This window comes from Bubalus bubalis, chromosome 23 (genome assembly GCF_019923935.1).
Source record: "Bubalus bubalis isolate 160015118507 breed Murrah chromosome 23, NDDB_SH_1, whole genome shotgun sequence".
Taxonomy (NCBI): domain Eukaryota; kingdom Metazoa; phylum Chordata; class Mammalia; order Artiodactyla; family Bovidae; genus Bubalus; species Bubalus bubalis.
In genome coordinates, this window is record NC_059179.1 from 32,958,736 (window position 1) to 32,974,984 (window position 16,249).

The window sequence follows — 16,249 nt, forward strand, 5'->3', positions numbered from 1 at the left end:
TTAAAAAACTAAGTTACCACATGATCCAGCAACCCCACTCCTGGACATATACCTGCAAAAGTTGAAAACTCTAATTTGAAAAGATACATGCATCCCCATGCTCATAGCACCACTATTTACAACAGCCAAAACACAGAAGCAAGCTAAATGTCCATGAATGGGTACAGATGTGGAATAAATAGTGGAGTATTACCCAGCCATAAGAAGACTGAAATAATGCCATCTGCAGCAACATGGAGGGACCTAGAGATTGTCATATAAGTGAAGTAAGTCAGATAGAGAATGATAAACATTACATGATATTACTTACATATGGAATCTAAAAATGATACAAACGAACTTATTTACAAAACAGAAATAGACTCACACACATAGAAAACAAACTTATGGTGACCAAAGAGGAAAAGAGGCAGGGAGGGATAAAGAGAGATATGGGAGATGTTACAGACATACACTAGGGCGTCCCTGCTGGTTCAGCAGTAAAGAATCCACGTATAATGCAAGAGACATGGGTTGGATTCCTGGGTCAGGGAGATCCCCTGGAGAAGGGCATGGGAACCCACTCCAATATTCTGGCTTGGAGAATCCCACAGACAGTGGAGTCTGGTAAGCTACAGTACATTGGGGCACAAAAGAGGTTGCCACAAACACGCATAGATACACACTACTGTATATAAAACAGATAAGTGAGAACCTACTGTTTGTACACCACAGAGAACTATATGCAAGATCTTGTTATAACCTATAATGGAAAAGAATCTGAAAAAGAATACATGTGTGTGTGTATACATACCTGGATCATTGCTATACACCTGTAACACTGTCAATCAACTATAATTAAAAAAGAAGTCTACTAGAATACTATGATCTCAATATGCCATTAATTGAGTATTTATTTGAGGCAAATATATATGTCTTAAGACTCATGATTAAAGATGTCGATTTTCCAAAGGCAGTAAAGCACCAGTTTTTCCATAAGGAAATAACACTCCTTTTTAGTCAGCAAAAAGAAAGATGCCTGGAGTAAAAACTATGATTTATACAGAACAGCCATTGATCTTTATTTGATTTGACAAAATTATCATTATTAAAAGACGGGTAATAAAATCGGAGCTTACACTGAATCTGACAAATTAAATTCTATAGTATCTAGAATATCAGAAATTCGGCCGAGGGGGACAGAGGATAAAGCATCGCATGCAGATGCTCCTGGTTGGGGGGGGGGGGGGGGGGCTCTATCTGCAGGTCAGGTCCACCGTGTGCAGCGCACACAAAATCCTAGAGAAAATGCAATCAACTCACTTGGGTGAAGTGTGTTTCCTTTTGGGGAGGGGAGAGGTGGCAGAGAGGTGCAGGGATTCAAAGGCATGTGCAGAATGGCTTCTCCATTTCAAAGTGGTAATAAAAATATTTAGATCATGGCACTAGGGCACCTTTGAGGAAAAGAACACCTTAACCAGAGTAGGCTCATTGCATAATTCTTTAGTAATATGTACAGTTTTCAAGTAATGGAGCGGACTGAGAGGAATTTTACTTCAAAAGCGGCTATCTATTTTTCTTCTCGCCCTCTGGGGCTTGATCTGTTTCGGCGTCACAGGGGCACTTTTCTACACAGTTTCTAGGGAACCATCCTCTTATTCTTGAAACACCTGAGGGAGAAAATGAAATTGATATGAAATAGATATACCAAAATGACATCTGTGAGACTTGTAAATCCTGTTACTTCAAACTGATAAGCTTTTAATTACCCCCCAATTTCAATTAGCACAACTTGAGGCTAAAATTAACTAACTAAATAAAAATTCAAAATATATGCATTCCTAACGAGCTAGAAAATGGGTATTTCCCAAGTTCCATCATCCGGGAGCGCTCCAGTGGAGTGGGGGGACCTGGTGCTCAGGCACACGTGTGTGGCTGGGAGGGAGTCTGACAGACCGTAACACTTCATCTGTCTAGGGACCTAGCTCCCTGGAGGCATGCTTTTTAGATTTCTTTTTTAACACGTGCACTTCTATATCAAGCTTGCATAACCTATCACATGGGCTAATTTATGATTAACCCAGTGTTTTCAAAAGAGCATCCTAGGTTAATCTTTAAAGAAATAATTCTTAAAAGTAAATTAAAAAAAAAAATCAAAGACATGGAATGTTTCAATTCACTAGTTTTTATCATAATAGAATGATTCACTCAATGGGTGCATGTATAGCATAGCAGCTTAGTCACAGGCTCTGAGCCAGAGTGTGTGGGCTGGAGTCTTGGTTCCTCCTGCATTTAGTGTGGCCTTGGGCACGCTGCTAAGCTTCCCCACATTTCAGTTCCCTCACCAAAATGTCAATAACAGCATGGACCTCAGAGGGCTGCTGGGGACTGAATACCACAAATGAAGCATTTCCACAAGTGTGTGCTGCATATTTAAGTATGGGATCCAATGTTCACTAATCACTGCAAAGACCTGATAAATACAAGTGCTATGGAGAAGTAATACATGGACCTTCTTTTTGCTGCTTAATGAGTATCTTCCTATCGTTCCCCTAACACATGTGACTGTTTACAAAAGTTATTCTTGTAAAATTTGCAGTTGTTGCTGGCAGTCTTAGCCTTTAAACACTCGCTTTCATGTCCATACCTTCTAAAACGGAATCATCAAGAATTTTGTCTCCATACAACCAGTATCTGAAATATTTAAAAGATTAAAATTAACTTTTCTTTTTAGGCTAGATGCCAATTTCATTATTCAAGAAGAAATTCAGTACTTTCCATTACTTACCGTAACCCTCTTGTAGCTAAGATGAACTCCCCTTTCTGTAGCCTTATCCGAGGCTCTTCAGTGCAGGGGCTCGTGAAGAATGTTTTGATTCCTCTATTCAAAGGACAGCAGGTACCACTATAATCTTCTATCACTTTATACCGGACCTGTCATCAGTGAGTAGAACAATTTAATATTAACCCACGTATGAAGTTTTTTAACCTTGAATGTAAACTGCTAAAGGTAGACCCAGAATATCAGGCAACAAGTCTTTCCCTTCTGGTTTGCTATCTACCCAGTTCCCTTATAAGAAGGTAATTAATTGATGCTTCTAATTCCCAGGCTTTTCTTACCCTTCATTTCAAGCACATGGCTAAGAATAAAATTTTAGAAGCAGTGCTGACCAATGGAACTTTCTGCAATGGTGGAGATGTTTTATACTTGTGGTATACAGTGTGGTATTCCCTAGCCACAAGTAGATACTGAACATTTTTAATGTGGCTGGTGCAACCAAGGAATTTAAATTTGAATTTAATTTAAATTAATTTAAATTTAAATAACCACATGTAGCTTGTGGCCACTGAATTAATTGTTCAGCATCACTTTAAGGACAAGTTTCCCACTGGGGAACTATATTGAGGATAATTATCTTTTGACAATAGAAATTGACTGAATTCCCTCCAAACCTCCAGTCCAAACTATCTGAATGAAAACAAAAGTAAAATGCATCAAAGTTCAACAAATGTATTAAGAAATATTATTTAATAAAAGCCAACAGTTGGTTTTTTACTTAGAGGCAATTTTAAAAGCTATATGGAAGTGCTGAGCCTGACAAAGGAAAAGAAATTAGTATCACTGCAAAAGAATTACTTACACTTCTGACTCTTTTATCTGCTTTTTGTTTCAACTGTTCTATCTGTTTGGAAGATATAAAAAGAAAAAATGAAGTCTCATATCTCAACACTGAAAAACAGGCTTTCCTCATTCACTGTATCAGAGTGACATGACAAACTCCCAATATTCCAACATTTCAAATTGCTACAATTTAAAGGCTACACTTTTTTTTTTTTTTTTTTTTTAAAGCATGGGAAGAAGGCTCTGTGACTAAAAACCAGCACTGAAGTGGGACTTTCTTCTCAATGTTCCCTCTCCAATGTCTTTATCTGTGTATAATCACAGAGCACTCTCTGTGGCCCAGCAATCAAGGAGATGTGCTCTCTGCCCTCCAGGGGCTTGCAGGCTAGTCCCTTAAGATGAAGCAGTCTAGAGACTCAGAGTCTTCACAGAGACTGCAAAGTTCATCAACAATGAGTCTTGATTAAAAGTTGTCATTTCGACTCCTCTTTTCCACTTATTCAGCTACAACTTACTAAATGACACTAAACTAGATAAGGGGAAATAATCTCCGCTTAGAATCTTGCCAAGTTAAGTTAAAGATACAAGGATTAAAATTGAGACCTCATGTGCTCATATAACTAGTATATGATTAGGTACCAAATCCAGATGAGTCTAGATGGGGCCGGGGGGACTGGAGCTGATCTGAGTAATTTCTGATAAAGAGGAGGTCATATGGTGTAGAAAAAACTGTGGGGGGAGAATTGTATCAGGGATTTGCTGAGTGGTCTAGGCTGATTGGAAAGGCTAATTCCCTCCAGGATGTAGGTGGTCTGACAAAATGTGGTCCAGTGAAGGGAAAGGCAAACCACTTCAGCATTCTTGCCTTGAGAACCCCATGAATAGCATGAAAAGGATGTAGGCGAAAGGTAGCTTTTGGCTGGGTTTTATAAATCCAAGGTAAGGAATCAAGACTTTATCTCACAAGTATGGCGCAATAAGAGATTTAAATTGAAGGAGGTCAGACACGACTGAGCGACTTCTTCTTCCTCTTCATGATACAAGGAGTGCTTGAGAATTCACTTAGATTCATTTTGACATGCTGAAACAATTCTTATGACTTATTTTACTATAAAATGCCATCAGAGTTAAGGAGAAGAGGAAGAAGGTGGGGTAAAAAGGAAGACTATTTGAACAAAACACTCACTGTTAAGCTGTACGGGTGACAGCCTTCTCTTATTGGCCAATCCAGTCCATCTCCTTCAGGGACCCCTGACCATGTGAATACTTGTTTGAAGTTCTTCCATCTACTTCCCATATCATAAGGAAAAACAAAGACTTCATCTAGTTGATAATACTGAATTCGATCTTTAGCCTGTGGGTAACAAAGAGGTAAGATGGCAGAGACATCTGCCTTTAATGGCTTTTGGCAATAGACAATTGAGAACAGTTATTCCTCAAATTTGTATCACTTCTAGAAATACTTCCTCCTTGTTATAACATCAGAATACACAGGAGTAATAAACACATCACAATATAGGAAGAACTTGACACACAAACACCAACCTCGTATAGGATCATCCACAAAATGTATGAATAAGTCTAAATAAGACTGAATTTAAGCATTCAAAAATGCTTATTAAAAGTTAGTAACTTTATTTCATATATAAAAAATCCTCAATGTCCTACTTGTTCAGTAGAACAAAAGGATCCAGGTATAAAGAACAGATGTTAACAAAAAGATTTAAGAGAAAACAAGGGTTTATTCAGGCTGGAAGGAACTTGTAGGAATGGCCAGGAAAGGTGTGACAGGTGAGTCATTTTATGAAAATTATTGTTTTTTTAAAGTTAGCAGGTTAAGTGTGAGCAATCTTTCAGTTTTACATACCATTACATATGTCTGCATACTTATATAGGCATTTATCTACACATTTTATGCATATATATATCCAAGTTTCATAAATTATATTCTAGGCATTTAAATTGTCCTCTTTTACCTAAGGGAATAAACTGCCTTAGGATTTCTGAATTTCTACTGACACCTAGTGGTATAAAGATACATTGTTTATTCCTACAATGAGCATACAAACCCAGTTGATAGTTATTGTGTAATAAAATATGGTCATTTTGACCCATTTTCTTTAACTTAATAGAATCATTTATTTGATTTCTATTGAGCAACATAGTGCCAGGTTTTAAATAACTTCTAGATTTAGTGTGGCACTTTACAGATAACCTTGGTCATTGGCAAAAAAACAGTGAATCTAATGTCAATGTTATGCTAACTAGAGATTATACCTTGAAATATTTTATTATCATCAGATAGTATTTTAGAGAAAAGCTTCTTGCAGTTACTTATAAAGTGATACTGATAATAATTCAATTACAAGAATTGTCAAGCTGTAACATGAAAACATGTAAGTCCATCCCCACCCTGATAATGAGTAACTTCTTTTCCCTTCTTATAAACAAAAACTTCAGCATCTTAAAATGGATTAAGAGCCTCAGAGAACACAGACCTAGAATATTAAAAAAGACAAAGTGCTAAGGATGAGAGCAGTTTACAAAAACAACAAAGGCATGGAGACTGTCTGAGAGAAGCACACAGTGAAGAGGGAACTCCGTGCACAGTATGTGTTAAAAACTGACAGAGGCGTGCAACAGGTGCCATGGGAAAAGGGAAGAAAAGTACTTCACTTGGTCTAGGGAGAGTCAAGGAAGGTTCCTCGGAGGAACTGACAGCTGAACCAAGTCTCGAGGGGCAAGAAATAAGGAAAAAAGAGCTAGGATGAATATTCTAGGCAGAGCGAGCAACATGTGGAAAAATACAGAAGCATAAGATGTGTAAACTATTTGGTATTAGCTGGTATGGAGTATGAATGGGATGGGGAGGGGTGGAAATGAACTGGAGAAGCAGGTAAGGGGAAGACATGAAAGGTTTTAGTACGCATAAGCTAAGGAGCTTGGACTTAAACTTGTATATCCGTGGTTCTCAAAGTATGCTTTGTGCATCTCCTTCAGTCCCCAAGACCTTTTCTTGGGGTTGTACAAAGTCAGACAACTTTGATAATAATACTAAGACATTCTTGCCTTCTTCCATGGTGTTGACATTTGCAACGGTGGGTGAAATTGCTGGCATCTTATGTTGGCGTCAAGACAGTGGCACCAAGCTGTTATATTCTTCACTGCTACACGCTCAATTCAAACCAAACCAAACCAACAAAAAGCCCAGTTTTACATAAAAATGTCTTGATGAATAAAAATTATTTTTATTAAATCTCAGCCCTCAAGTAGATGTCTTTTTAATATTCTGTGTGACAACACAGGAAATACACATAAAGCATGACAAAATGCTTATCTCAAGGAAAACACCTGTCTGAGCTGTGAGCCAACTAAAGCTATGCAGCAGCTTTTTTCATGAAGTGCTATTTTTGTTTGAAAGAATAAGTAATGTAACAGACAAACCAAAGTTGTTCAGACTTCAGTATTTAGTGGATGTCTTCTCGAAAATGAACAAAGTCAGGTTATTACTTCATATAAACAACTATTTGTTGCTAGTGAAAAATGTAAGGCTTTCAAATGAAAATTAGAATTTGGAAAGTTTACATCACCACTATGAGCTTGACGGCTTTCCAATATTTAAAGATTTTCCCCATAAAACTGGTAGTGATACAAACGGATTTACATCGTGAATAATGAACTGTATCAACATTCTAAAAATCTGTGTATCTGTAAACCAGTGTGTTCCAAAAGACCAATGCCTGATGCCCTATATGGGTAAAAGATCCATTCAAAGAGCAAGACAGATTGATGGATTTGAATACAAAAGAATGCAAAAAATTGATTGATATAATTTTAGATCTCACATGCAACTAACCTCTTACCAACTAGCACTTGTCAAGTTATAATGTATTGTTACTACCAAAGAATGTCCACTGTTATCTAAAAGGCATGTTAAAATACCCCTTTTTCTACCTACTTATCTGTTTGAGGCTGAATTTTCTTCAAATACTTCAATCAAAGAAACATATCTCAATAGACTGAACGCAAAACTAGATGTGAGAATCCAACTGTCTTCTGTTGAGTCAGATATTAAAGAAATTTGTAAAAACATAAAACAATGCCACTCTCCCTATTCTGTTTATTTTGGAAAATTTAATTATTTTTCCAGAAATGTTATTTTATTAACATATAATGGATTTATTATTGTTATTTTTAAATGAAATAATATTCAAAGGTTTTCTCAGAAAATATGGCAAATGTCAATAGATATAATACTCAATAGTATAATTAACAAAAGCTCTTTAGTGTACTTAACAATTTTTGAGAATGTAAAAGGTCCTGAGGGGCTTCCCTGATGGTTCAGTGGCAGAGAATCTGCCTATCAATGCAGAAGATGTGGGTTCCAACCCAGGGTCAGGAAGATCCCCTGGAGAAGGAAATAGCAACCCACTCCAGTATTCTTGCCTGAGAAATCCCACAGACACAGAAGCCTAGAGGGCTACAGTCCATGAGGTCGCAAAAGAGCTGGGCACGAATTAGTCACTAAACAGCGAACAAAAAAAGGTCCCAAGACTGAAGTTTGAGAGCTGCTGCTATAAATTAAAACTCACCAACTGGCTGCTAGGGGGCTAAATATGTCCTATAGGTGTGTTTTCTTTGGCCCATGAAGATTTTCTGTTTATTTTGCTCTTAATTTGAATTGCTTCTCAATGCTTAAAAACAAAGAAGGTAACATAAAAATCCAGATCTCTGGTTGTTCTTGGAAAAAACAATTACATGATCTCACAATACTAGGTGAGGATTTCTCTGTGGCCATGATGAGCTTGGTCTGCTGGACAGCTCTGGAGCACAGGCTGGCTCCACTCCTCTAGGTTATCTGCTGGGGCTGCAGTGCACTGGGTTTACAACTCCAATAAGCTACAGGGATGGAAAGGCTCTGACAAGTTTTAAATAGGAAGCGGGGCATATTTTAACATCAGAATCACAATGGACAGTGTGAAGTATGTATTGGAGGTTGTGAGGTTTGTGACAAGGTAAATGTTCTAAGCTCTATCTGATGTGTAAAGCCTATGTGACGGCACCTTGGTAGGACAGAAGCTCCCATCCCAATGGACTGCCTTCTCCTCCAGTCTGAAAGAGTATGGCCAAATAGCTTCATGTGTGACTTAGAACAATTCAGTGTGAGATGGTTCTGTGGGAGTCTTATTGAACCAGGAATAAATCAATCAGTTCCTATAATCACCCTTCACGCAGCATGCAAATGACATAAGGAAGCCATTTGGTAGTCAAGCTTTCATTTGGGGGCATTTACTAGTTAATCTGATCTATTAGTTAATCAGTACTTTATCAAAATTAAGAAAATAACTCTAAAATTTACCTTCTCTTCAATCCATGATTCAATAGAAGTTTTGTTTCTGAGAATTATTTTCATCTGGAAATAGTAAAATTTTAAATGTTACTGGTTCATTTAAGATTATCATCTTAAAAAAAAAAAAGATTATCATCTTTACACTACCCCTATGAGACAGTTTTTATTGCTCCATTCCATAGATGAAGGTATCAGGACAATAGAGATTAAATAAAAGAGCACGTGGTTCATCTGACTCTAAACCACTGGACTATATCTTCACATGACTACATCAATCCACAATCAAATCTGAATCTATGGCTTAAATGAAAAATCATGCTTTAAGTACTACCTTCTGAATAAGTTTTCCAGAGTATTAATAAATTATGATACAATCCACTCAATCAGCATTAACATATTTTGCCATTAAAATTTTATCACTATTTTAAATAAATCTTAAATGCATGATTAGCCTATTTATTACAAGTAACAGTGACTCATTACAGTCAACCTAGACATTCTGTTTGCCTTAAAAACTTGAGTACATTCAGTCTTGATTCTATTTTTGATTTTCCTAGAAATGACAATTCCATTTATGTAGGTTTTTACACCACATGACTTTAGTTTATTTCTAATATGATTCTTAATTATACGCATTGGGGAAAATTTTTCCAAGAATTTGATTCCAGACTAGTAAAAAATATAAAATATAACCCAAACCAGGTTATTTTAAAACTAAGAGTTCAAAAAGGGTTGGGTAATGCATCAGGGCCTGCTAGCGCAGCATTTCTAATTCTACAAGTTCTGCAATTCTCTGATGTCTGGCTGTGTCTTCATGGAGACAGTGTGACACGGTAAGAGCAACCCTGGACTGGGAGTCTTTTCCATATTCCAAGGGCCTAGCACAGTAGCTGGTTCATGGTAGGCCTTCAGTGAATGAATACACTAATGAAACAAATGCAGTGAGTCATAAGAACTATTTTTTGATCCCTTCAGGGTCACATCCTCCTTCTCTGGGCTCTCACAGCATCACTTTGTACATAAATCTATGATATACACATGACCCTGATTTAATGGCAGGATCCTCTTCATTCTCATTATTGTAGACTCAGAAATTAGCAGAGTGATTCATCATAGAGCAGACATTAAGTAGCACCAATATCATAGGGTTGTTATGGAGATTAAATGAGCTAACATATGTAAAAGGCCTAAAATAGTGCTCCATAAACGTTAGCTGTTATTATGCTTTTGATTAATATATGTGATTATAAAATAACATTAATAATTATGTTTACTGAATGCACGAATGGATGATATTGGGTATGCCACTTAACCTCCTTGTGACTCAATTACTCATCTGCAAGGAAGGGAAAATAATACTCCTCTTCGACTTTTGGGGTTGATGTGAACATCAAGAGAGACTGTGAGAAGAGCTTTCTCAAGGATAAAATGCTGTGTAACTCTAACTTAGGATTTTTTAAATTAAATCATTACCAAGAAATGCTGGCAAAGTCACTTGGAAATTATCTGACCAGCAGAAGATAAAATTCATCACCTAGGTGGAAAAAGTAACAATAATCTCCATTTCACACGGCATTCTTAAATGCAGCTTTTTCTCCTTCTCATTACATGCGGCCCCAATTACTTGACAGTGTTAGCTCGAGGTAATGGAGGAGCTTACCTGGATAAAAAACAACATCCCAACAGCTATGGTTGTTCCTAAAGCTAATCCCAAGGCAAACAAGGTGGCAGCAAATGCAGCTAATCCAAAAGGAATAATCGGAAGAGGGTCTCTCCGGGCTGCACTCATATCAATCTTGACCGTGTTCCACCCAAAGGAGAGCTGCGAACGACAATACCACCCACAAGAAATACTTGGTTGTCGTAAATGGTTAGACTCTACTGTACCACTTAAAACCACTTGATCAAGAAGATCAGCAAATGACAACGTGCTACTGTGGCCAAAGCAAACATAACTGTTTTCTAGTTAATTCTGTGGCTTGAACTCATAGTGACATGCACGATATCCTCTTTGGTACTGTCAAATGTTTTTTGTTTGTCATTGTTTCCTCAGAAAGCATTAGGTACATCGAATAGATGTTTGTAATTAAAAAAAAAAAAAAGCAAGCATTAGGTAGACTGCACACGCATTACTGGGGATGAATGACAGTGGACACAAATCTAAGTTGTAACTGTCTCCCGGCTTCTCCTCGCTTTCCTGTATTTACAGTGCTCTTCCATAGTGACAAAGATAGCCTAAGATTCAGTGGTTTCTTCCCTCTTGTTCCACAACCAGAGGTTTAAGAACTAGTAACATGTAGGTCAAAACACGTCCTGCTAATGTGCACTGGCTGGCCTGAAAAATGTTTTAGAATACTCAGAGTTAGGTACCAACATTTAGAAATTTAGTGTTTTAGAAATCAGATTGCACATAGAAAGTCTGGGTTTTCAGATTCTTCTTGAAAAACCAGGTGATCTGGCATTGCCAGGCTGGATTTCCAAACATCAATAAATGGCTGAAGTAAAATATGGGTTGTCCTCTGTGTGAAAGGCATGTGTTTTCCAGGTTCCCATTAGGCCTGGGTCCCTCATTTACCCTCCAGGCATGTTTGCTGCTGCTGCTAAGTCGCTTCAGTTGTGTCTGACTCTGTGCGACCCCATAGACGGCAGCCCACCAGGCTCCCCCGTCCCTGGGATTCTCCAGGCAAGAACACTGGAGTGGGTTGCCATTTCCTTCTCCAATGCATGAAAGTGAAAAGTGAAAGTGAAGTCGCACAGTTGTGTCCGACTCCTAGCGACCCCATGGACTACAGCCTACCAGGCTCCTCCGTCCATGGAATTTTCCAGGCAAGAGTACTGGAGTGGGTGCCATTGCCTTCTCAGCCAGGCATGCTTAAGGACCTGAATTTGTGACCACCAAACTTTATCTCATAACCACACGCTCATAAATCAACTCAATCAGTCGTAGGATATTTAAGAACGTGCACTTGCTGTGTGAGCCATGTTCCAGAGCACTGGATTTAGAAATGAACGAAAGAACTGCAAGTGGCCACAGGATCGAACGCAAACAGAGAGCACTTGTCTTTTTCTTCCCACTTTTCTGCTTTTTCCTCTATTTTCTACCATAGCTTATTGAAGTCCAATAAGTTATACATAGTAAAACTTCAACTACAGCATATACGGTGAGTTTCCAGATAGCATATACAAAATAATCTTTCCTCATCTTAAAAACCGTTTTAAAGCTTTTTTAAAAAAGGAATCCCTGTAAAGGTAAAACAAAGTTCTATTTCCCCACCTAAACTGGAGAACACCTATTTCCAAAAGGGACTTCTTAAAGAATCTTGATAACTACTATTTAATCTCTCATGATTTGATAAACAAACGTTTTCACTTACCCGATTATAAAGCTGCGTATACATTGTCATAACAAAAATAAAGGCAGCGTGAATACAGCCCAGTGGTGCTAAAAGGAGGAACAGCGTGAAGGAAGCATGATTCTGATAGCCGCAGCAGTTGTTGATCCAAGGGCAGTGATGGTCCATCTTCATCACACATCTAACGGGAAAAATTTATAGAAAACATGAGGCAGAAAATCCTGTCTACTTGAAATAACTTTGGTTTTCAAAAGATCAAGCACACAGGAATCTAGCATGTCCATGCATGAGTCACAGAGGAATAATACTTTATAGAACAAAAAGAAAAATCTTTATGAGTTTTTAAACAACTTTGAACCAGTGACTTCTTTTAAATTTTAAACAGCCAAAGAAAGGGCAGGCTTTGTAAAGGCTTCTGAGGAAACAGACATCTGCTACAAGTAAGTATGTTTCAAGAAGTCAGGAGGCCCACTGAAAGGTTCATTATAAAGAAATAAGCATGGTTCCTGATTTTCCTCTTGCTCTGAAGTGACTGGAGTGGAAAACAACAGAGACTGAACAAAATCACTTCTAAATCTCCACTGGGGCTGATGGGGCCTGGCAGACGCTTGTAACTTCCTTCCTTTATGTTCTTATCCTTTACATGTGGCGTCTCCGAGCTAAGCAAGCTAATTCTGGAATGTAAGATGTGGTTTAGTAAGTGAAGTCTTACTCTGTTTCCTTTCCTTGAGGTTGTTAGAAGAAAATTTTCTTGCCTCAAACTAAACTTTATTTGCCCCTCCAATGGTCCCCCTAAACCTCAGAATTAGCATCATAAATTTCTTATTTATCAGTGGATACAGATGTTCATTTACAAAGGTTCTATCAATAGCTTAGTTCACATTTTTTACAGTGATTCTGTTTTCTTCCAATTAAGGCTTTTATATTAAATACTTGTGATAATAGGCACCTGGATTCACTTATTAGATTTATGTAAGTATAAATGTGACTCAACTGAATAATGGAAAAAGCAGGTCTCCTTTATAATTTAGCCTCAGAACAATTCTAAGGCTAGTTAACATGTCAGTCGACAATTAACCCTGATTTATGAAAACAACTTAAAGTATAATGTTTTACCCTGTTCCTGTCATGGCAAGAAGAAACAGTGAAACTTTCATTATCAGAATTGACAATCTGAAAGGAAGATTATGGACACAAGTATTTTTAACATCATTGTTTATAAAGTAGTCACCTTGCAGGGAATAAAACTAGGATTGACGTGCTAAGAAAGAATAACAAAAGGCCAGTAATCAAGTTGATCAGTCTTCAATAAATAGTAAAGACAGACAGTACCTGTTACACTTTCTGCAGTGATGTGACCGTGGTGCCTTGTATGCTTGGCAGACTTTACAATATTGGAGGTACACACTATCCTGAGAATTTTCCTTGGCAGTGAAATATAAACAAAATGTAAATTTCTGGGTAATTGGAAAAGTGATACTGCTGTTATCAGAAATTCATTATTTAAACAAATTTTAGCTCAAAAAGAAGGGCTGGAAATGCAAGCTAAAATTCAAATTCCATCTTTTCCCCATCTCCCATAAATGAAAATCAAACTACAGTATTTATTCATAAGGCTTGGCTTGTTATAAGCTGTCCATTGTTTCTAAATACTTTATAAACTAGTAGCTTCGCAAAGAGTCAGACACGACTGAGCGACTGAACTGAACAGAACTGAGCTTCTAAAGTATTTTTCTCAGTTATGAGGGATGTTAATATGTTACATGAAAAAAAAAAATCCCAGTGCCAAACCACACTGTAGAATTATGAGGTACATGATACACAGTGTTTCCTAGAAACTTATGACCATGTACTCATTACTACCACTCCATTTTTTTTTTTTTTAATTGAAATTGCTTTGGGAAATACTTTCAAGCAGGTATGAAAAAAATTCTTTGAGCTCTAAATGGCCAGTGATTGGAATAATATGCTTAGTCTCCACCAAAGTAAAAAGTAGGCTATGTTTGATATTATTGGTTGGCAGGTAAGGAAAAAACTAAATATATGATTATCATGAGGGTTCACCATTTTAAGAAACCTTTTTCTTACCGGTTTCCACCCCAGAGGGACGAAGCCAGGACCAACAAACATGGCATTGAAGTAATTATAAAGAATCATGACAGTCCAGTTAATCAACATGATGAAATTCACGCTTCCTCCAGTGGTATGTAAGGGCCAATACCACAACACAGAGTCAATCATGGCCATGGTAGAACATATTGCTATAACACCAAGGGCTATAATGGGACCCCAGTGACAAAGTCTCTTTAATTCTTGGAGATTTTCAAACTTGACAACTGAGCAGAATGTACCCATTTTGGTGAGGAAGAATGTCTTTCAGTTTTTAAAGAATTACAGATTTCCTTTTTCTGTGCACACATTTCCTCGTGCCACAAGTCCGTGTGTGTTCCTTAACTGTCATGTCTTCACGCTGTGGGATGTTAATGCAGATTACGCCACTTTCACTGCTAGACACTTTTTATCTAGGAGAATCCAGTACCTTGGCTTGACACTTAATCTAAAGAAAACAAAATGAGAAGGTTCCGTAAGACATTTTACTATCTACTGTATTTGTTAATTTCAATAATCGCCTAAATAGAAGCAGCTCACAAGTACATTACTATGAAATGAGTATCTCACCAAATATCAAAAAGAACCATTTTCATCTTATCCAAACTTTAGTCAATTCTGAATGGCAAGTAAACTGGATCCATGATTCTTAAGTGGTTGTTTTTTTTCCCTTTGTTCCCAACTTGTCAGAGGACTATGTCTGTGCATATTTAGTGAACGGCTGCAGGAAACAAAAAAATTTAGAGCTGGGATGGAGGGCCTTATGGTTGACCTAATCCAGTTTCCTTCTTCATTGAAAGGAAAATGGCTCAGAGAGGCTGAGCGATTAAACCACTTGAGTGAGTGACAGCTGAATCCGACAGAAGCCAAATCATCAAACTTCCTTTACAGAGTTCTAAACTGCCTCCTACCCACTCTTGAATTAAATCCAGTATGATCCAGACAAGGTCTACACCATTTGCCTGCGGTTGCCCCTCAAAGGCTAATTTAAGGTCTGTTTGTGTTAGAAGTCAAGAAACCGGAGGATGAAAGCTCAAGGAGGGGAGGGGAGGAGTGGGGAGAGGAGGTGAGGAGAGAGAAGTGTGTGTGAACTCAGGACCGGAGGCGTATATGAGAATAAGCACGAATGAGAATATTTCAGGGAAGGAAAAACAAAAAAAAAGGCAAGGGACCGGGAAGGCAGGACAGCGAGCGCCGAGAAGATCTGTAGAAGGCTATTCAGGACTGGACTGGAGTGAGTCAAGCGAAGAAGATCTGAGCGCCAGAGTAACAAAGATTTCCACTCAAGAGATGCCGCGCTGCCTCGTGCCTCAGTTTCCCTCTCGTGTTATGGAGCACAGCACTGAGAAATCCTCACGCAGGGGACGAACATCTTGGTAAGGGGTGGTTGGTCTCGACTTTCTGGAGATGCTGGCCCCATTAGGGTGGGGCGATGATCGCAAAATCACGTCCCTTGCTTTGACTCCCACCTCGGTCCTGTCCTCAGTGTCCGCTCCTGGGCCATCGCATTTCTGGGCTCACCCGGAGCAGACTTCGCGGCTCGGGCTCACCCGGAGCAGACCCTCTCCCGCTCGGATAACTCCGTCCTGGGTACCCCCGCCCAACGCAAGTACAAAGTAAATTCTGTGCGCTAGAAGCTGGGGTGCGCGACCAGCCACGACCCGCGCGTCTCTCAGCCAGCGCCCTGGCAGCTGATCTCCCGCTCGGGCTCAGTGCGCAGTCTCCGTGACAGCCACTTCCGGGAGGTTCGCCGTATCAACCTTCCGTCGGGAAGCAAGTCCCTCTGGCTTCTAGCTTGGGGAACCGGAACCGCTTTCCAAAACGCGGAGGGAGGGG

At 38.6% G+C, this 16,249-nt stretch overlaps 1 protein-coding gene across 5 annotated transcripts; it reads right to left on the reverse strand.

Moving 5' to 3' along the window:
• Positions 1 to 1,031: 1,031 nt before the first annotated feature.
• ZDHHC6 (zinc finger DHHC-type palmitoyltransferase 6) lies at positions 1,032 to 16,115 on the reverse strand. 5 transcript variants are annotated; one of them, XM_025274363.3, is made up of 12 exons: positions 15,883 to 16,113; positions 14,984 to 15,134; positions 14,393 to 14,861; positions 13,637 to 13,728; positions 12,326 to 12,485; positions 10,612 to 10,773; positions 8,961 to 9,014; positions 4,788 to 4,955; positions 3,621 to 3,662; positions 2,768 to 2,913; positions 2,627 to 2,673; positions 1,032 to 1,649 (listed from the first exon to the last, which is right to left on the reverse strand). In XM_025274363.3, exons 3-12 carry the CDS (start codon positions 14,657 to 14,659, stop codon positions 1,546 to 1,548), a joined length of 1,242 nt encoding a protein of 413 aa, XP_025130148.1. In that variant the 5' UTR covers positions 14,660 to 14,861; positions 14,984 to 15,134; positions 15,883 to 16,113; the 3' UTR covers positions 1,032 to 1,545. The 5 variants fall into 5 exon arrangements, with proteins under 5 accessions (XP_025130148.1, XP_006044011.1, XP_006044015.1 ...); XM_006043949.4 differs by lacking the exon at positions 14,984 to 15,134; XM_006043953.4 differs by lacking the exons at positions 14,984 to 15,134; positions 15,883 to 16,113 and adding an exon at positions 15,586 to 15,725.
• Positions 16,116 to 16,249: the final 134 nt, after the last annotated feature.